Source organism: Symphalangus syndactylus, chromosome 15 (genome assembly GCF_028878055.3).
Source record: "Symphalangus syndactylus isolate Jambi chromosome 15, NHGRI_mSymSyn1-v2.1_pri, whole genome shotgun sequence".
NCBI classification, from domain to species: Eukaryota; Metazoa; Chordata; class Mammalia; order Primates; family Hylobatidae; genus Symphalangus; species Symphalangus syndactylus.
Window position 1 is genome coordinate 44,172,266 of NC_072437.2, and position 22,404 is coordinate 44,194,669.

A 22,404-nucleotide genomic window follows, 5' to 3' on the forward strand; every position below is an offset into this window, starting at 1 on the left:
TGTGTGCACCTAAGTCTGTGTAATTTTATCACATGTGTAGGTCCATGTGACTCTTACCACAGTTTGGATATACAGCAGTTCCATCACAAGGATTCTCTGAGATATCCTTTATAGCCACAGGTATCTTCCTTCCTCACCCTCTCGTTAGCTTCTGGCAACCACTGATCTGTTCAGCATTTATAATTTTGCCATTTTAAGAACGTTATCCAGTGGAATTGTGCAGTATGTAATCATTTAAGATTGGCGCTTTTTTTCCCCACTTGGGAAAATGTCTTTGAGATTCACACACATTGTTGCATATTGTTTGTTCCTTGATGAGTAAGCATTTCATGGTATGGATGTACCATAGTTTGTTTAACCATTTGCCCATTAAAAGATATCTCAGTTGTTTCTAGCTTTTGACTATTTTAAAAGAATGCTATTACGAACGTTCGTGTGCTGGTTTTTGTGTGAACATAAGTTTTTATTTCTCTGGTGTAAATGTCCAAGAGCATAATTGCTGGATTATATGGTAAGCACATATTTAGTTTTGTAGGAAATTGCTGTACTTTCTTCCAGAGTGGCTATACCATTTTACATGGCCATCAGCAATGTATAAGTTTCTCCTCATCCCCAACAGCATTTGGTGTTGTCACTGTTTATTTTAGCCATTCTGATAGGTGTGTACTGTATCTCATTTTAATTTGCATTTTCCTAGTGGCTAATGATGTTGAATCTTTTCATGTGCTTTTTTGCCCTTTGTGTATCTTCTATATTGGTGTGTTTATTCCTATCTTTTGCCCGTTTGCTAATTGGATTCCTTGTTTGTTTTTACTGTTGACTTTTGAGAATTCTATATATTCTGAATACTCATCCTTTGTTGGATATGTGGTTTGCAAATATTTTCTCCCAGTCTGTGACTTCAATGCTATCATTTTTGAAATTACATTTTTCAATTGTTCATTTCTAGTATGTGTATATACTACTCATTTTTATATAGCAATTTTATATCCTGTGATTTTGTTAAATCTGCATACTATTTCTGGTAGCTTTTTTGCAGATGCCTTAAGATTCTCTACATGTTTTTTTACAAGTAAAAACATTTCTTTTTTAGAAAATACTTCTTGCCTTTTTCCCTTGGCTGGATAGGATATTTTCCTTGTACTAGATAGGATATCCAGTACAATGTTGATGAGTTGCTAAGAGTAGACCTATTTGCCTGGATCACAATCTTAGAGGGAAAGCATTGAGTCTATTACCACATTAGCTGTGGTTATTTTGTAGATACCCTTTATCAAGTTGAGAAAATTCCCTTGTATTCCTAACTTAGACCTTTTTTTTCTATCATGAATCGATGCTGGATTTTTGTCAAGTGATTTTTCTGTGTTTATTTGCAGTATAATATATTTTTTCTCTGTTATGACAGTGATTGCTTTTCCAGTGTTGTGCCAACATTGTCCCTGGGTTAAACCTCTGTTGGTCATAATGTATTACTTTTTTATATATTGTTGGATTTGAATAGCTAATATTTGTAATATATCTGGATATTTGGATAAGAGATATTTGTAATATCTCTTATGCATATACTCATAAGTTATATGCCATGCCAATTTAACTTTTTGATGTATTTCTTATTTAACAAGAGTATTTTGTTTTGTTTTTTTCCAATTCTTTATGGAAGAAGAGTTGAATATTTGGGACCAAGTGTTTTTGGTACTTGAAGTATCATTTTGTTTACATTAGATACTTCCTGGACATACTCTAATTATTGGAAGTTGAATTTCTAAAATATTTTAAAACAGCTTTTTATATTTATAATGTAAATGTTGATCTTGAAATTGTAGTTGCTGTCTGATGAATAAAATACTGGGCATAAAAGAGAAACTGTTTAGTCTTAACAAATTACCAAGCACATGATTTTTAGCCTTTGTCAATACTGATAGGTGAGAGAGAGCTTAGGGAAGCATCTACAGCTTACTTGGCATTACTGTTATTTGAATGAGAATGAAATGAGTTGATGAAAATTAAGTGTTTTTTTTGGGGGGCCCTCATTTCTGTGTAAACTTCTATATCTACTTTTAAAAGCATTCAAAATGCAATCTAATGTTTGTAGTAGGTCATTGGGACTCTACAGTGTGTCTGGTGTCTCTTAGGAAGTCATCAAATGAATTTCCTTTGATACAGAACTCTAGGAGTTAAGCTTTGTTGAGTCTATTCCTGTCATGGTGATACAAGAATATTTCTAAGTTTTTTGCCCATCCCTTTCCAGCCCTTGTCGGATTGGTTGGTTATTGCTGCATTACTCAAAAAATAGTGAGGTATGAAAAGGGGACTAGAAGTTGGGTCCATAGACTTAGACTGTCTCTGCTGTGTCACATAATGTGTCTTCTGCAAGTCAGCCTGTCTAATCTTTACTTTTATGTAAAATGGGACTTGATGATAGAAAGGAGTGTGAAATGGAAATATTCTGTTTTGTATTTCAGTCTGAAAACTTGGAGAATACAGTAATCGTACCAGATATCAAACTACATAGCAATCCTTCTGCTTTCAATATTTACTGTAATGTACGCCATTGCGTTCTGGAATGGCAGAAAAAGGAAATATCGTTGGCAGCCGCATCTAAGAACTCTGTGCAGAGTGGAGAATCAGATAGTGATGAAGAAGAGGAATCCAAAGAGCCCCCTATCAAGCTTCCAAAGGTAAGCCACTGAGTTCTATTAATATTTAGATGTATAACCTGCAGGTGTTCTGGCTATAATGCGTATATATGCATTGCTAAAATACCTTGCTTTATGTAAAATTGCACACTAAAAATAACACGGCTTATGGGCAGAAATAGATTTGGAGCAGAAAAGGAAGACTCTACAACTTTATAACTAAGGTGCTAACAAAGTCAATAACTGATAATTCACTGGAAAGCGCAGGAAGGGAGATCAATGGGTTGGAGTCTGTTATAGGGGCAATTAAAAAATGTACAAAAGCAGTAGGGTGGAAATGCTGGTATAGAGGCATTGAGCCATGGCAGATGGAAGTAGAGCTCTGAGCCAGTGAGCTGAGAGTAAGGTGGGCACAAGAGAAAGCCAAGAGCCCTGGAAAGCTGGGAGGTGCTCCTCACCTGGGATGCAGGTATGCATTTTTATTTTTCTTGAAATAGAACTACAAAGCCTCTCAGCTGTGTAGTAGCTGGGCTGAGAGCCCTTTCCTTTCTGCCTAAGCTTATAATTGTACTCTTGATATTGTGGCTTCCCTTGATTAGGAAAAAAAAAAAAATCACCTATGAACCAACTTAACTTCTGCATTATTCTGATACTACTCCCTTATTTACCAGGAGCATATAAACTAGTTGGTATTTCTATAATAGAAACGTGTATTGTAGGCCGGGTGCAGTGGCTCACACCTGTAATCCCAGCACTTTGGGAGGCCGAGGCGGGTGGATCACCTGAGGTCAGGGGTTTGAGAACAGCATGGCCAACATGGTGAAATGCTGTCTCTACTAAAAATATAAAAATTAGCCCAGCATTGTGGCAGGCGCCTGTAATCCCAGCTACTCAGAGGCTGAGGCAGGAAAATTGCTTGAACACAGGAGGTGGAGGTTGCAGTGAGCTGAGATGATGCCATTGCACCCTGGCCTGGGTGACAGAGTGAGACTGTCCCCCCAAAAAAAACTGGCTGGGCGTAGTGGCTCACGTCTGTAATCCCAGCTCTTTGGAAGGCCAAGGCGGGCGGATCACGAGGTCAGGAGATCAAGGCTATCCTGGCTAACACTGTGAAACTCCGTCTGTACTAAAAATCCAAAAAAAATTAGCCGGTCACAGTGGCGGGCGCCTGTAGTCCCAGCTTCTCGGGAGGCTGAGGCAGGAGAATGGCGTGAACCCGGGAGGCGGAGCTTGCAGTGAGCTGAGATGGCACCACTGCACTCCAGCCTGGGTGAGAGAGCAAGACTCAATTTACAAAAAAACAAACAAACAAACAAAAAAAACCTGTATTGTAGAACTATTCTCAGTGTACTCTGTTCTGTTTAAGTATTGGTATATTTAAGACTGGAGGGTTATTTTTTATATATATATATATATATTTTTTTTTTTTTTTTAAGACAGAGTCTTGCTCTTGCCCAGGCTGGAGTGCAGTGGTGCCATCTCGGCTCACTGCAAGCTCCACCTCCCGGGTTCAGGCCATTCTCCTGCCTCAGCGTCCCGAGTAGCTGGGACTACAGGCGCCCGCCACCGTGCCCAGCTAATTTTTTTTGTATTTTTAGTAGAGACGGGGTTTCACCGTGTTAGCCAGGATGGTCTCGATCTTCCGACCTCGTGATCTGCCTGCCTCGGCCTCCCAAAGTGTTGGGATTACAGGCGTGAGCCACTGCGCCTGGCCTGTTATATATTTTTTTCTATATAGTAGATATAGTTAATATTTATAACAAAAGAATAGGTGAAAATAATAGACATTTTTAAATGGTGCCTTTATATAACTTACGCATATTGCTTTTTTCTAAACAGAGATATTCAAAATGATTTTATAATTATAAATGATTTATGACTATTGCCTTTTTACTAAACTGATACCTTAAAATTATGCCTTGAAAACTTACACATATCCACAAGGGATTGTGCAAATATTTTTTACTACTTGGAAATAGCAGCATAAATGGAACCTGGTCTGAGTTCTTTTGCACATTTTATGGTGGCTGTTCCTAAGTACACCACCATCCTTTATCATATTGTCAGGTTCTTCTCACCTTATTCTTGGCAGATGGCTTGCTTCATATTTCATAGAGTAATACAGGTTTTGTGAACTTACTCAGCTTCTTGATCAGCCATCTTCACATGTCCTTTTTGCCTCCTGTTTTAGAGTGGGACCCTTTTCTTTTTCTTATTTCCTTTGTCTGCAATGTCCTAACTGTACCTACTCTAATAGCTCCTTCCTTTCCTTTCCTTTCCTTTCCTTTCCTTTCCTTTCCTTTCCTTTCCTTTCCTTTCCTTTCCCTTCCCTTCTCCTTTTTTCTTTTCCCTTTCCTTTTCCCATTTCCTTTCTCTTTCCCTTTCCTTTCCTTTCTTTCACGGAGTTTTGCTCTTGCTGTCCAGGCTGAGTGCAATGGCATGATCTTGGCTCACTAAAACCTGTGCCTCCTGGATTCAAGCAATTCTTCTGCCTCAGCCTCCTGAGTAGCTGGGATTACAGGCATGTGCTGTAATTAGCACCTGGCTAATTTTGTATTTTTAGTAGAGATGGGGTTTCTCCATGTTGGTAAAGCTGGTCTCAAACTCTGGACCTCAGGTGGCCTCCCAAAGTGCTGGGATTTCAGGTGTGAGCCACCGTGCCTGGCCAATAGCTTCTTTCTTTAACCTAAAACAAACATGTTTATCTTTAATATGGGAGCTGCTCTACGTAGAAATTATGGTCTCTAATTGTAATTTCTTATGCTTAACTAGGAGAGATTGAGATAAAAAACATAGTTGAGTTAGGACGTAAGGCTGGAGGACTTGTATAATTTACTTTTTAGTTAGAATACCAATTCTGTGTATGTGTGAGTCACACTGTCACACTGTATTATAGTAATTGTGCTACTTAAGTTCAATATTGTGAGAGAAAACAAAAGCCTGGGTAAATTTTTTACACAGGTATGCAGATTTTGAATAGTAAACTGTAGTTCAAATTAAATTGCATAAACAAGAACAATGGATTCCTAGGGTGTTTAAAAACATCAGGATTAGTGAGTATTAAATGAAATATCAGGCATTCTTAAGATAACCTTTTGCAGCATAATTAATAGAGTCAAAGGGGGATCTTTCAAAGAAAATTAAAGAAGATCAGATAGCCCAAGTGATTAATACTGAATTTCCCACCAAGTACTGACCTGTCTGCAAACAGGGTTAGCATGGGTTATGGAGCCAAACTGCTGGGGTTCAAACACCATTAAAATTACTAGCTATGTGACAATGGAAGTTATTTGACACATCTGTGCCTCAGTTTTGTCATCTATAAATTGGGGGTTGCATCTACGTCATAGGGTTGTAGTGACAATTTAAATGAATTAATGGATGTTGAGTGCTTGAGAGAACAGTACCTGACAGAAAGAAGTGCTCGTAAATGATATATATAGTTACAAGTGTCAGGTTAGGTGCAAACAAGAAAATGTGTAGGTGCAAATGAATTTGAGTTACTTGTCAAGGAACTCTTCAGTTTATTAAAAAAATTATGCAAGCAAATGAAACTTCTAGAGAATCAGTGCAATCACCTGATGAATGAGAGGTGAAGAGAGAGGAAGAAGTGATGAGATGCCTCTATGCACAGGCAAGCAGATACTATGGGTGGGAAGTGAAACTTTCAGGTGATATTTTTTGGCAGCCATTTCCATGACATGAAGAATTGACACTGAGGATGAAATTAGTCTCTTAAGGTTCGAGGTGATGAGATTTGAAGGCAAGTGGGAAATGTTGGCATTTTTCTTTTTCCTTTGACCGTATCTGTGCCTCAGCCTCAAATGCTACTGTCTGTTATCCTAGTTTGCTCCTTTTCTTTGTTCCCGTGTTGCTCCTCCTAAGCATGTGGCTGTCCCATTCCTTCTTGCTTGAGGTTTCTGTCTCTCCTACTCTTTTTTTTTTCCTTAACATGATTAAGACAGTTTTTAGTCTGTTTTTGAAGTGTTGTTGTAATAGTTTTATTTTTCCCATTCTTGAGTTTTAAAATTTAGTTACTAATAAATTGAGTTTGACTGTTATATAAACCTTGATTGTCACCCTTTTTTTGCTTTTTGCTTGTTTTTGTGTTTTGTGGATCAGTAATCATTGATATATTTAAAGGAGCTTTCTATTCCCTGAATGCTTCTACATTAAGTTTTTTACCCAGCTCAAACTGTCACTAAAGTCTACATCCTCTAAAACTTTACAGATTTTATAGCTACATAATTTTTATTATTTTTGTTTTTATTTTCATTTTGAGACAGGGTCTGGCTTTGTCACCAGGGCTGGAGTGCAGTGGCGTGATCTCAGCTCACCGTAACTTCCGCCTCCTGGGCTCAAGCGATCATTCCACCTTAGCCTCCCATGTAGCTGGGACTACAGGCGTTTGCCACCACCCCAGGATACTTTTTGTATTTTTAGTAGAGATGGGGTTTTGCCAGATTGACCAGGCTGGTCTCGAGCTCCTGAGCTCAAGCAATCTGACCGTCTCAGCCTCCCAAAGTACTGGGATTACAGGCATGAGTCACTGTGCCTGGTGCATAATTTTTAAACAGTAACACTTAGAATTCATATTTCCCATCTGAACCCATTTGAAGCTAGTCATGCCACATTATTAAAAGATTTAGACTTAACCTAGGATCATTTCTTTCTTAATTCAGTATATTCTTTTTGAATTTGTAGCCAGCATTGTATTAGGTCCTGAGAACGAAAGGATGAGACATAGTTCCTGCCCTCAAGAAAGCACTGTCTTGTAGGGATAAGAGCCAGGTCAATAAATATTCTCTAGTGCCTTAAGGATTGATAGGGAGTGCTAGATATAGTGGAACGCGTTAGAGAAAGGACTCAACAATGACTGAGATAGAGCAAGAGAGAGAGAGCAGGAAGCTAAATCATGAAGGGCCTTATGTGCCATGTAATTGATTCAGATGTTGTCTCGTGATTAGTAAATATTGAAGATTTTAAGCAAAAGAATATCATCAGACTTGCATGATTGTATCAGACTCACCACCCTGTAGTTATGGATATGCCTTACTAACACTGCAGTAACTGTACTTCAGTTAGTAAGTAACTTTGTACTCCAGTTAGTAAGGCATATCCATAACTACAGGGTGGTGAGTGAGATTGGAGACAGAGGAACCATTTAGGCAATTATTGCAGTTGTCTAGAGAGTGTTAATGAGGGTTGGAATTATGGTAGTGACAGTGTTTTGAATATAAGAAATGTTAAGCAGAATTGACAGGAATTAGTAATAAATTGGCTATAAAGACTGAAAAAGAAGGCAGAATCTAAAGATATTCTTAAAGGTTTTGTGTGGTGAGGCCCTTTACTGAAAGAGGGAAAACTGGATGAGGAACAGTGCTTGGCTGAAATGATGATCAGGTTTAGTTCTGCACATGCTGATTCTGAGGTAAATGTGAAGTGTCCAGTGTGTGATATGTAGGGCTGAAGTTCAAAAGATAAGTGCCAGCTGGAAAAATAGATTTGGGAGTTATCACCGTGTAGGCACAAGTTGAAACAAATTTCTATGAGAGATGGCGGGGGGTGGGATCAAGAATATTGTTTGAAAAAATAGCTTTGAAAAGTTGAAAAGTTTTGAAAAGTTCTCTTCCTCTGGGTGTGAGAAGATGGTAGTAGTCATAGATAAATTTGTTAGGCAAGGAACTCAGAAACTTCACACTCATACTTTCTTTTTTTTTTTTTTCAAGATGGAGTTTCACTCTGCTTGCCCAAGCTGAAGTGCAGTGGTGCAATCTTGGCTCACTGCAGCCTCCACCTCCTGGGTTCAAGTGATTCTCCTGCCTCAGCCTCCCAAGTAGCTGGGATTACAGGCATGTGCCACCATGCCTGGCTAATTTTGTATTTTTAGTAGAGATAGGGTTTCACCATGTTGGTCAGGCTAGTTTGCAACTCCTGACCTCAGATGATCCACCCACCTCGGCCTCCCAAAGTGCTGGGATTACAGGCGTGAGCCACCGCACCCGGCCTCACATTCAGAATTCTCCACCTTAGCCTTCTCCTCCTCTCCTGCTGCTGCCTCTTCCCCCACCTTTTTTCTCTGTCTCTAGATTTTTAAATTTTTTATTATTTATAGATGTTATCTCTGTACCAAATATTTGCTTTATACAAACAATTTTAAAAGACAGTATACTTCACTCTATGGTAATATGTAAATATAATTTTGATTTCCTTTTGAGCTTTTTCAAATATAAAAGTATCGAAGTGATTTTAGGACTTTTTAACTGAACAAGATACAATTTTTAAGGGTAAAGAGTTAATTATTAAATCCAAATGTGATGTAACTAAACTTTTATGATCACACTTATTCATGAAATAATAAAGTCACATTTGGAAATACATGATTTGAGAAGGGCAAAATAAAACCTTGAAAGACTCATTATATATCATTTTTCTTTGGCCAAATGTATTTTTATCTCACTTTCCCAGCATATTAGACTGGCCATATCAGGTAATTATTTGGGCTTCGTGTTTCTTTATCTTTCAAATATGATAGATAACCTTCAAAATTTAATTATTTGAGAGCAGCAGTAAAGGTAAAATTCAGTAAATTTACAAAAGACTGTTTTATGAAGAGAAGTGCGAAAGCATGTGTTGGGTAATTAGTTATAGTTTGTTATTGAAAGTATTGAAGCTTCTTGTGTTCTTTTATTGTTATAATTATTTTTCTTAAATATCACATTTATTTATTTATTTTGCTAATTGTACATATTTATTGTAGATAATTTGAAAAATCAGAACGTTTTACTAAAGAGGTATTAAAAATCAGAAGTAATATTTGAAATACCATTAATCAAAATATACCCCAATATAAACATTTGTATTTCTTTTGTCATTTTTTCTATGTACACATTAAAATATGTTTTTTACACACAAATGAAATAATACTATATTGGCAGGACTATATTTTTTCTCCTTACACTCTTCCTTCCTGATACTGAAGGAGGGAGAAATATGTGTTTTCACTAACTATTGCCATTCACACCTTAAACTTACCGGAGAGATCAAGAACCTGTTCATTAGGCAGTCTTACTGTTTCTGGCAAGGTTCAATAATTCCTTTGTCACTGTAGGAAACTGTATCTATACTAAATGAACCTTAGCCAAAAATGTCATCTGTGAAGAATCCTCTTGGATTTATGAAAAATCATGGTTGGTAGCAGAGTAAGCAATCTGAAAGAATGACAGAATATAGTAGTCTTCCATTGGCTTGAGAATAGAGCCCCATATTTTGTTCTCTGGAGATCTTTGACTTCATATTTCTCTTTCCTGTAAGTACATAAGCAGATAGAAATCTTGGACAGCATGTTTTTATTTTCTAGTCCATTCCAGGAAAAGAAACTATATCAAATGTGAAAGTTTACTCACTTAATGTGTTTAATCAATTGAAACTCTATGCAGGCTCTACTGTAATATTAGCTATAATCAAGTCTGTTAGCATTTTAGATAACTTCTCTAAAGACAGTCTTCCTAGTTATTTGACTTCCCAGCTATATCTGTTGTTTCCAGAAAACTTGTAAATGTTAATCAGAACTACAATTGACTTACCTTCAGCCGATTTGCCTCTGGTTTAGAAAATGTATTTCTGAGATGCAGTGGTTTTTAGCAAACAATTTAGTGAATAAATTAAACAAATATTTAATGTGTGCCTACCATATGCTAGGTAATTGGCTAGGCATGGAAGGTATTAAGCCGTTTAAGACATGTTCCTTGTATATTGGAAGATATACAAGCTGTTTTAAACATGTTCCTTGTTTATTGGAAGATCCCAACATGGTTGGGAAAATGAAAACAAAAATAGTTACACTATAATGTAATAAATGCTGTAACAGAGATCTGTACTGAGTATGAATTATATAGCATGACTAATTTACCCTATTAGATTATAAACTCTTAGAGGACAGGGTCTAGTATACCTTCATATTTCCTAAAGTGAGTTTGCAAAATATGAGTGCTTAGGAGATATTTATGTAATATATGAATTAATGCAAAAATATCAGCAGAGAGAATATTCTTCCCCTGTTGTGTTCAATAGAATTAATGGTTTTGGGAGTTTCTACTAATTAGTCTTATTTTAATTTTTCTGTTACTTCTCCAAACAATTTACTTAATACTTCCTGAACTGGTTCTCAGAATGTTGACATTGCCTGAGAAATGGAATTTGTCTTTTATCAGTCTTATGAAGGTATATCCTTAAACTCATTCATTGCAATTTGCTCTCTCAATCTTTAGTAACAGATTTATTTCTTTTGCTGGATATGGAGTCTGATTTTTCTTGCACCTGATGAGGAATAGTAAGATAATTAAAGGAAAAATACCAGTGGTATTTTTAGCTAAGCAGTTTTAAATTGTTTTGTGATCATCCTACAAGAAGGGATACCAGCTATAAATAATAATATAGTGATTGTACCATTATAGAAAAGGCTAAGATGAAAAGCTCCTTATAAAATCTTTTTACTATATGTGCTGTGTTGACTTTATTTCTGGTTATAGGTAACAATTAACATGACTTTTGACAAAAAGAGTACTGAGTTTTCCTTAAGTACAATCAAATGAACTTTTCAAATTAATACAGTTTATTTCTTCCTAGTGAATGCAATCTAGTCTCTAGTTCATTGTTATAAGGCATTTTCATGATGTTTTATTACGGCTCCATTATACATTTACATTATCATTTGCTGTGGAAGTAACTTGTACCAACTAAACTGCTTAGAAAGTGTTACTAGCTTACATGTCATAAAGTATATATATTTTTTCCTTTCAAATAGATTATTGAGGTTGGCCTTTGTGAAGTTTTTGAATTGATCAAGGAGACACGATTTTCTCATCCATCCCTGTGTCTCAGGAGTCTCCAAGCCCTGCTCAACGTGCTGCAGGGCCAGCAGCCAGAAGGCCTCCAGTCTGAGCCACCCGAGGTCCTAGGTAAGAGCCAAGGCTCATTCAGTGAAGCATTTAAAAGTGAATATAATTAATAATACAGTATTGTACACTTCAAAATTGTTAAGAGAATATTTCTAAAGTTCTCACTACAGAAAATGTTAAGTACTTGAGGTGATAGATGTTAATTAGTCCACATTTTATTCATGAATCATAACATCACTTTATACCCCGTAAATTTATACAATTATAAATTGTCAATTTGCAGTTTTTAAAAAGTGAAGAGCTTTTCTTATGAAGCACACACAATAGCCTATAATGCAGTCATTATTTAACTGTGGTACGGAAACAGCAGGGGTATAAGTTTTAGAGTATTTTTTTCTGTGTTCCACTGAAGTTATGGTTTAAGAGTTGAAGTTCGTGCACACACATTTCTCAATTAGTGTGATGAAGCGGGGGGCAAACAAAACATAAATCCCTGGAATCCAGAAATAATCCTCACACCTTAAGGTCACTATTAACTGAAATCGTTCTTATTAAACTTTTGGCCAAAACAGCTAACATTCACTTTCTCTAACTTGTTGCTCTCAATAGTTTTAAAAAACAGGGGAAAAGGAAATAAATGCCACAAACCCAAACAGTACAATTAGTTTATAAATTGAGGGGACTTTTTTTTTGTATTCATCATAAGTAAAAATCTATTTGTGTTATGGATTAAACTTCTGACTTAGCAACTTTCATTAAGTAAATAAAGTGTTCGCTTTTCTTAAAGTATGTTCCGATTCTTGCCTTTCATATCAGTGACCTAGGCTCAACATGTAATCCTTTAAATAAGATAGGAGCTTTTACTTAAAAGGTATTAAGGAACAGAAATATAGATGGAAGCATAATTTTTAACTGGTTAATTGCTTTTTTTCTCCGATGCTAACTATGGGTCTTTAAACTATCTAAAGTTTTCTAGATCCTTCTAGTATTATAGGAAAATTCTCAGAAGTACTAGAGCTGTGGTTCTCATTATGTGGTTCTCAATTCGCATTAGCATGTATCAGAGTTATCGGGGGTTTCCCTATGGTGTTTCTGATTCCATAGACTTGGGGTGGGGCCCAAGAGTTTGTATTTGGAAAAAGTTTCTTGGTGATACAGTTGCTGGTTTGGGGACTACACTGCTGGTTTAGACTAAAGCTTGGTCCTTTTTTTTCTACTTGGCTATTTAGATTTTGTAGGACCCACCTGTGAAAACCAAATTGCATGAACCTAACTACATGTCAGATTTTTCTTTTTTTGGTTGCATGCGGTGATTCAGTTTTTGTGTTTGACTTTTGTGTGTTTGTTTGTTTGTTTTAATGGGAGGGAGGATGCTGGTCATTAAAACAAGCTGAGGATTTTTTAAAACTACCCCCCTCACATACACAGTTATTAAAAGCTATTACCAAATAGAAGCTGTCATGTTGACAAGCAAGCACCGTGTTGGTTATTGTTATGATAGCACCAGTGATCATATTAATATTGTGAAGTGCTGCTTGGCTTGACAGCATTTTACTGAAGATTTGATTTATTTTATTTAACAATATTTTGCTGGGTTTTCTTGGCTTTGGTTTGTTAGTTAGCAAATAATTGGAATGTTGAAATACCCACTAAGACTTGTATGTCATATTTCCTACTTTGAACATGTTATTTCTTTCCTCCTAAGTCTTCTACCATTCTCATGTCTCATGTCAGTTGTTATATACTTTCCTTTGTATCCGTTCTGTACACACTTTCTTTCCTTTATTCTTTTAAAACTAGAACTTGTTCTTAATACTAGCTTTGAAATATAATGTGTACTTTAGTCTTATTATCTTCCATCAAAACTTTCACATTATTGGCTGGGTGTGGTGGCTTATGCCTGTAATCCCAGCACTTTGGGAGGCTGAGGCAGGAGGACAGCTTAAGGCTGGGAGTTTGGGACCAGTCTGGGCAACTTAAGACCCCTATCTCTACAAAAAAAAAAAAAAAACTGGGCATGGCAATGAGTGCTACTCAAGAGGCTAATGTGGGAGGACCGCTCAAGCTCAGGAGTCTGAGGCTACAGTGGGCTGTGATCATGCCACTGCACTGCACTCTAGCTGGGTGACAGAATGAGACCTCATCTCTACCAAAAACAACCCCAAAAAATTCCCACAAAACCCAGAAACCTTTCACCTTATTAATCTGTTCATTTTTATTTTCTTGTTAAAAGTTTCAAATTCTGCTGTACTGCCTTTCGTCTGTCTTCCATCCTTTCAGTGTTTACTGCTGATCTCGTCACTGCTTTGGCTTATTTTTCTATGTAAGGGATTTATTATCATTTCATATTTTCTATTTTGTTAAATTAGCTCAAAGATAAAAGCACTGATTTGGTTCTTTTATACTAAATTTCTGTTGAAACTTGCCTCTTCTTGTTTTTTTAATCTAATATCACAATCTTATTGGTTATCCTTTTTTTCCCATTCAGTTGTTTTCGTGTTATTCATGAAAATATGTGTATATTTATATAACTCTTACTGTGGAATATCTTGATGATTCGTATACACCAAGCTTCTTCTCTTTGCAGATAGATTTTGATTTTTAAATTATCTATTTAAAAATATATTTCCTTATATCCATATATTCTGTTCAATTAGATTATATTCTCAAGTATTCACTGAAATGTAATAGCACCCCCTTTGTTATGTGCTAAGAATGTGTGATACCATTGCTGTTATTATGGAACTTAGCATCAGAGAGTTGGATATGTGTGTAATTACAAATGTGGATAAATCATATGGAGGAAAGTAGAAGGAGTTCTGAGAGTCCTTTTTTGTTTTTTGAGACGGAGTCTCGCTCTGTTGCCCAGGCTAGAATGCAGTGGTGCAATCTTGGCTCACTGCAACTTCCACCTACCGGGTTCAAGCTATTCTCCTGCCTCAGCTTCCTGAGTAGCTTGGACTACAGGCGTGTGCCACGATGCCTGGCTAATTTTTGTATTTTTAGTAGAGACAGGGTTTCACTATGTTGGCCAGGCTGGTCTCAAACTCCTGACCTCAGGTGATTTGCCCACCTCGGCCTCCCAAGGTGCTAGGATTACAGGCATGAGCCACTGTGCCTGGCCAAGATTCCTTTTTTAACTTAAAAAATTTTTATTTATTTATCTTTAGGGACAGGATCTCACTATATTGGCCAGGGTAGACTCAAACCCTGGACTCAAGTGATCCTCCTGCCTCCACCTCCCAAGTAGCTGTGACTATAGGTACACACTGCTGCACCTAGCTCCTTCTGAGAGTCTTTAACAGGCTCGCTGAAGATGTGACATATGAGATTTAGAGGGTGAATAGGAGGGAGTGAATTAGATTATAAGTGCTCCAGGCAGAAATAACAGCATGTAGTAAGGCTCTGAGACAGAAAGGAGAATGAATGAAAAGAAGAGCAATATGGCTAGAATGTGGAGAGTGAAGGGAACAGTCTTGTGATAGCTGAGGAAGGAGGCAGGGACATGCGGAGCTTTACGTGCCATGTTAAAGAATTTCATTAGTGGGCTAGGAGGAATGGAAAGTCATTCTCTGTTTCATTACATTAAGAATATTGTTTTTTAAATAGCCTTATTTTCTTAAATTATTTGTTTAAATTAGTGACTGTTTTCTTTCCCTGGATTCTTAACCTTTTTGAAAGGGTAGAGACATTCTTTGTCATGTTTGCCAATACCCTAATGTAGAATAGTTGCTAATGTGTGAGAGTTCAGTATATATTTGCTGAATAATCAACAGATGTACTTGCTGAAGGATAATAATTGTAGGAAGGATGGGTAGATGGAAATATGGACAAACAAGGATAGATGAAAGGATGGAGGGAAGGAAGGACAGCTGGAGGAAAAGGTAGAGGAAAGGATAAATGGAAAAAAATGAAAGTATAGGATGTGTACAGACAAGTGAAGAGAGGAAGGGAGAAAGAAAAGAAGGAAGACAGAAGGGAGGAAGAAATTAACAAAGGAGTGAAAGGATTTTAAGTAGACAATTAGATTTTTGGTTTGAAATTCTCCCTGGCTATTGGGGCAAAAGCGAATGGTAAGAGATAATTTCTTAACGCTTTTTAGTCAAAGAGGTGATGATAGCATGGATTGGAAAGATGATGATGAGATAGGGAAAAGTGGAGTTATCCATTAGGAAGTAAAATAAACAGGACTTAATTTGGGATTAGCTATGGAAGATGAGGGATTGGTAGGGGCTGCCTGGGTTTCTGTGAGTTACCAGATAACCCACAGGTGGCATTTTAGTTTTTAGAGAACTGCAGTACATTACTCTTCTTTCTCTTGTTCTCCTCCCTCTCTCCCTTCCCTTTCTCTCTTCATCTTTCTCAGTTTTTCTTTTTCTAACTCTCTTTTTCCCTGTCCATCTGATTATTCACTCTATAAGGATTTTCAAATCTCCCTTCTATGGAAGAAATCCCCAGATGTCTGTTGATTGAATCTTGGATGGAGGTGTTCAGGGAATTTTGTGTGGAGACCTCTGCTGCTTGTAAAACATTTGTGTGTGTGTGTGTTTTATCTTCACCACTAAATGACTTTATGATTTAGGAAAAATCTTTTGACTACCCCATATCTCAATTTCATTATTAAAGGAGGAGAATATCTGTCCTATTGACTTGGAGGTTTTTCTAGGGTATAAATGAATTACATCCTAAGTGTGAATTGCTATTACATTAATGATATAGGCGATTTTATATTAAAGCACATTATTGCATATGTTTTGTGTTTCTATTACTTTGAAAATATATACATAATTTCCTGGACACTTAACATTTTAAGAAGCCTCCTAATCTAAAAGGTAAAATAAGTATGACGAGTAGTCTATTACTTGATAGGATGAGTTTCTTGAATATGTGAATGCCTCTAGGCAAGCTTGTTTTAAAAGACCTTTGATTTCCTTTTTTTACTAAGAAAAATAAGGAGTTCAACTGAGTGTTCTTTAAGACCCTTGTTACATAAATATTTTAACTTTTGGGGAAGAGAGTAACTAGAAAGAGACTAATGCAAAGTAATTGTTCTAGATTCCTTAAATTTTGTTTATAATGAGACAAAGTAAAATAAATAAATATACGCATATAATGTTCTGTATGTTGGATGAATATAATTGAATTCTATTTTATCCACAGAGTCTCTCTTCCAGCTTCTTTTGGAAATCACTGTTCGAAGTACTGGGATGAATGACAGCACAGGACAGTCCTTAACAGCACTTTCCTGTGCTTGCCTCTTTAGTCTGGTGGCTTCTTGGGGAGAAACAGGAAGGACACTTCAGGCCATCTCTGCTATCCTCACCAACAATGGAAGCCATGCTTGCCAAACTATTCAGGTATTTCATATTTATATCTGCTTAGAAATTTATAAGATGACAAGTTACAGTTTCATCTCAATTTCTGTCAATAGGAATTCTGCTTTTTCTCACTCATTACAGTAGCTTGATCTGTCCAAGATTGATACATAAATAATCTACAGTATTTCAATTAAGTGATGTGTATGTTTAACTCTGAAGCTTTAAATATAATAAAATGAATTTTGGCCAGACCTCTTAAATCTTTAAGCTGGTCTTTGCCTTAACACCATAGCCTTCTCTTTCCTTGCTGTTGTCTTGCTCTCTGCGTTCTCCCCTCTTCCCATCTTTCCCTGAGTTTTTTTAGTATGGAATTCATTCATAGTTTTAAATATCTTTTCTCTATTGAAAGAAAAAGATATGGTATCAATCTGATATATTTTTGATCGGTTGATTATGTTTTTTTATGAATTGATTCGTTTCTGAGTTACTTCAGCTATGTATAAAACATTTTAGGCTTTTAATATTCAGTTGTGGAACAAACAAGCTCGTCACCATTTTAGTGGTGGGAAAAATAATCCTTATAGGCAAACTTGACTTAATTATTTGGGAAGGCTCTGGAAATTGAGAAAGAAGTTACGATTTTAAGACCTGACTGTCTACTCTTCTCTGGCCTCTTGGGCAACCCCAGAGCAGGTGGAAGGGATGCCTCAATCCTGTTATTAGCAGACCAAAGATAGCAAAAGGAGTATATTGGTTATTTTCTGTCTTATTCAGTGATCTTGAACTTTCCTGGTCAAACAAGACCCGTTCCCTTACTCTAGATTTCTGCTCTTTTCTTCCTTTCTGCCTTGCTTGGAATCCTTTTGTCCCTTTTTATGGTCCTTAATTATTTTGAAGTTGCTTTAATACAGTGGTTTTCAGGCTGGGTTCTGTAGACGTGCTTTCAGGGTTTGGCAAATATTTAATTTAAATATATGTTTAAAATATGCAAATATTTTAAAAATTGTAATAAAATAACACATTCAGATACCATATACCAGATTTTAATAGGATAGTGACCACCAACATATGAGCTTATGAATTTTGGTATGATTTGCTTTTATATAGAGACTTAGGAATGCCATTAGAGCTCATAGCAGGAGTATATGAACTACGTTCATGGAAAGCCTCCCGGAGGATATGAGGTGAGATCTAAACAATGAGTTGAAATTAGCCAGGAGAAATTTTTGGTGTTGGTGGTATAGAAAGAGAATGTTCTAGGTATCCACATGCTAAGGCATGGAGGTGAGAATAAGAGTGAAATATTTGAAAGCTGAAAGAAATTTAGTATAGCTATAGCATAGAGAGCTGTCAAATAGTGTAGCCACAGCATAGAGAGCTGGCAAATAACAGAGACAGGACTCGAGGGCTTATCTGTCTCCAATATTATGCTCAATCACTAGACAACACAAACTACTTGATCCTCTGAATCAATAGCTGCAGTTCTCTACAGACCTGCCACATCACTACATCCCCAACTCTAGCTGAAACACCATATTAAAGCCCATTACCTTAACATGGCTTACAGTGCTCTTCATGATTTGGCCTTTTATCTACCAACTTCATTTCCCAAAACTCTCATGGCCTGACTGTTGGTAGAGGGAGAATAGCTTTCCCTGAGAATGTGTGCATTAAGTCCGTTTTCACGCTGCTGATAGAGATGTACCCAAGACTGGGCAATTTACAAAAGAAAGAGCTTTAATGAATTTATGGTTCCACATGGCTGGAGAAACCTCACAGTCATGGTGGAAGGCAAAGAGGAGCAAGTCGTGTCTTACATGGATGGCAGCAGGCAAAGAGAGCTTGTTCAGGGAAATTCCTCTTTATAAAACCATCAGATCTCATGAGGCTTATTCGATATCATGAGAACAGCACAGGAAAGACTTGCCCCCATGATCCAATTACCTCCCACTGGGTACCTTCCACAACACGTGGGAATTCAAGATGAGATTTGAGTGGGAACACAACCAAACCATATGAGTATGTGTAACTCTTCATTATCTCAGATTTGTTTTGGCACCCAAATGCATATTACTTGTCCATTTCATAGAGCTTAACAGAGAGTTTAAAGCAGGGTAAACATGGTAGTACTGCAAGATGCTGTATTGAAAGAGACTGAAATCCTTTCTGGAGGGTCGAACTCTTGACTTCAAAGGCTTTCTGCAAATAAAACACTATTTATTGCATTTGAGCTCAGAAACAAATTAACAAAAAAAGCACATGAAAAAAGGCACCATTATTGAGAATTAGCAGAAACAAATATGGTAGAATCAATCCTGCCAAATCCTTAGATATTGAAATTATTTGATATAGAATGTGTATGTGTATGAATATATAAAGTATGGTTAAAGTAATAAAAGAAAATATCAAAAGTATGATTAAGGAGTGAGAATATAAAAAGTAGTCAGACATTAGGAAAAAAAACAAATTGAACTCCTAGAAATGAAAAACCAAATAATTACAATTAGAAACTTAAAATGGGTTAACTATTGTATAATATGATTGAAGATGGAAATGGTGAACTGAAAGATAAAGAGGAAGAAATTATCTAGAATGCAACAGAGAGACAAGGAGAGAAATATGGAAGATAAAATAAGAAACATGGATCGAGAATGACAAAATCTAGTGTAATACAATCTGAGTTCCACAAGGCAATAATAGATTTGTGGAGATAGAGTACTTGATATAATGTCTAAGATTTTACAGAACTGGTGAATGACATGGAATCCTAAGAGTAAGGAAGTCTACCTTGCTTGAGATTTGCTTCTTATAGATGAACTTTTAGTTGGTACTTTTTGCTGGCATGTGAAATACCATTCTGAACAATTTATTGTCTTATAAATGATGATATATTACCAAAGTATCTTTGTTCCGTGTTTGTAACATTTAAAAATGTTTTTTCATTATTTTTCTTCTCTTTTGACTAGGTGCCAACAATTCTAAATTCGCTACAGAGAAGTGTACAAGCAGTTTTGGTGGGAAAAATTCAAATTCAGGACTGGTTTAGTAATGGCATTAAGAAAGCAGCTTTAATGCACAAGTGGCCATTAAAAGAAATATCTGTTGATGAAGATGACCAATGTCTACTTCAGAATGATGGATTTTTTCTTTATCTGTTATGCAAGGATGGATTATATAAAATAGGCTCTGGATACAGTGGAACAGTTAGGGTAATGTGATTCCTTACAGTTCTTTAATTATACAGAGTTATAACCATAATGAATTGTGTTCTGTGTGTTTCTGGTTTCATTTCTAGAATATGATCTAATTTGAGTGTAATACTATTTATTTGAAAACCATAAGTGAAATACACGCATGAAATGTCATTCACCCATTTGTATTATTTTTCATTGATTATTAATTATGAAACCACTGATAGACTAACGTTTGTTATTTTTACAGGGCCATATATACAATTCTACATCCCGTATTAGAAACAGAAAAGAAAAAAAGTCTTGGTTAGGGTATGCTCAGGTAAGAGACTATCCACAATAAACCAAAATTTTCTTATCTTTTAAAACATGTGATTTTTCCTTGTTTAATCAATAATATCACTTCTATTTAAACAGAAGTGATGTATTTTTACTAATATGGCCATAACAACTGAATAGTGTAGTGTAAAGAACACTGGCTCAGAACTCATAAGAGGTTCAATTTTAGTTCTGGCCCTGCTTCTTACTAGCTATATGACTGGATAACTCAGTTAACTTATTGGGTCCTCTGTTATTTAGCTTTAATATGGGATTAAACATACCTTCTTTAGAGTTCTTGTTTAAGTGAGTCTCTAGATAAGAACTGAAGACCACCTTTATCATTAGCACATTTTTTTTCTTTTTGAGACAGAATCTCACTGTGTCACCCAGGTTAGAGTGGAGTGGCACAGTCTCGGCTCACTGCAACCTCTGCCTTCTGAGTTCAAGTGATTCTTGTGCCTCAGCTTCCTGAGAAGGCCCATGCCACCATGCCTAGCTAATTTTTTTGTATTTTTAGTAGAGACAGGGTTTTGCCATTTTGGCCAGGCTGGTCTCGAACCCCTGACCTCAAGTGAACCACCCGCCTGGGCCTCCCAAAGTGCTGGGATTACAGGCCTGAGCCACCCCACCCAGCCTCATTAGCACGTTTAAATTGGAAATGTATACGTGTCCTGAGGCCAAATTAGGGTTTCTTACCACAGACTCTTTCATTTTAGTCTAGATTCAGTACTTTCTAGGAAACAGTGTTTGGCCTGCTCACTAGACAGCTACCTGCATGGAGAATATGCAAAGAATCACAAGAGAGAAAAGCCCTGGGCTGGTGTGTCTTTCTTAATGCTGTGATCTTATCCCCTGACCAACATAGCCAGATAGGTGTTAGCCTTTTACAAGGTCAGCAGCCAGATAGATACATTACTCCTCCTCTTATGGAGAAAAGCAAATGAGGGATGCACAAGAGGGACTAGAAATATTTTTTTCCATACAGTACCTACCTGAACAGTGAAGCCCAAGTTCCTTTGTATAAGGATAGAGAATAAAGATTTCCCTGCATTGCCTGCCTTGCGGAGCTCATGAGATTTGTCGTCAGGATCAAATGATAAAAGATATTTGAAAGTTTTTTGAAAACTATGGAAGTTATTATTGTTGCATGAAGAATAATTCTACTCTATCAACTATTGGGGAGAATTTGAAATTAATTTTTTTTTTTTTTTTGGAGATGTAGTTTAGCTCTTGTCACTGAGGCTGGAATGCAGTGGCGTGATCTCAGCTCACTGCAACCTCCGCCTCCCAGGTTCAGGCAATTCTCCTGCCTCAGCCTCCTGAGTAGCTGGGATTACAGGTGCCCACCACCACGCCCAGCTAATTTTTGTATTTTTAGTAGAGACAGGTTTAACCATGCCGGCCAAGCTTGTCTCGAACTCTTAACCCCAGGTGATCAGCCTCCCAAAGTGCTGGGATTACAGGCGTGAGCCACCGCCCCCAGCCTGAAATTAAATTTTAGATAACAAATTAGTTTCTCAGTAATTGTCTCTTAAAAGTTGAACTTTGTTTAAAATATCTCATCAAATTTTTATTTGCCACTCTACTGTGTTTTATCTAAGAAATAATGCCGTGGAAAATATATTATTATAGCAGTGTGTTCAGTGGCATACCACACCTTCTGAAACCACTATGCTATTCATTTTCAAATAGCAAACTCAATACTTGTTATTTTTCTTAAAGTATTTGTTAAAGTAACAGTGATCATTCATATTATTTACTTGGCAAGTGATATGGTCATTTGGAACAAAATGTTTGTACCTGTACTGTCCTGTTTAGTATACCTAATTATGTTTCTGGGAATATGTTAAATCAATTTTCAATAATGTATGACTTTTCCTCTAATTGAGAGGAATGTTCTTATATTTTTAATCATTAATATCTTTTAGACATCAATATTGATGTATTATTGTACCTCAAAAACCTGTAATATGGAGCTGTATGGCTGCTGTTTCTGCTGAATTAGTAATAAATATTTTAACAGGAAAATTTTTTGCTG

General features: G+C 36.6%; 1 protein-coding gene across 22 annotated transcripts in view; it reads left to right on the top strand.

Annotated features, from left to right (window-relative positions):
• Positions 1 to 22,404, top strand: part of MYCBP2 (MYC binding protein 2) — a 284,800-nt gene that overhangs the window by 36,129 nt on the left and 226,267 nt on the right. For all 22 annotated transcript variants that reach the window (XM_055244152.2, XM_055244162.2, XM_055244155.2 and 19 more), the window contains exons 3-7: positions 2,463 to 2,678; positions 11,443 to 11,596; positions 16,697 to 16,893; positions 19,821 to 20,063; positions 20,296 to 20,367. In XM_055244152.2, coding sequence (XP_055100127.2) covers positions 2,463 to 2,678; positions 11,443 to 11,596; positions 16,697 to 16,893; positions 19,821 to 20,063; positions 20,296 to 20,367 — 882 coding nt within the window. The remainder of the gene's footprint in view (positions 1 to 2,462; positions 2,679 to 11,442; positions 11,597 to 16,696; positions 16,894 to 19,820; positions 20,064 to 20,295; positions 20,368 to 22,404) is intronic.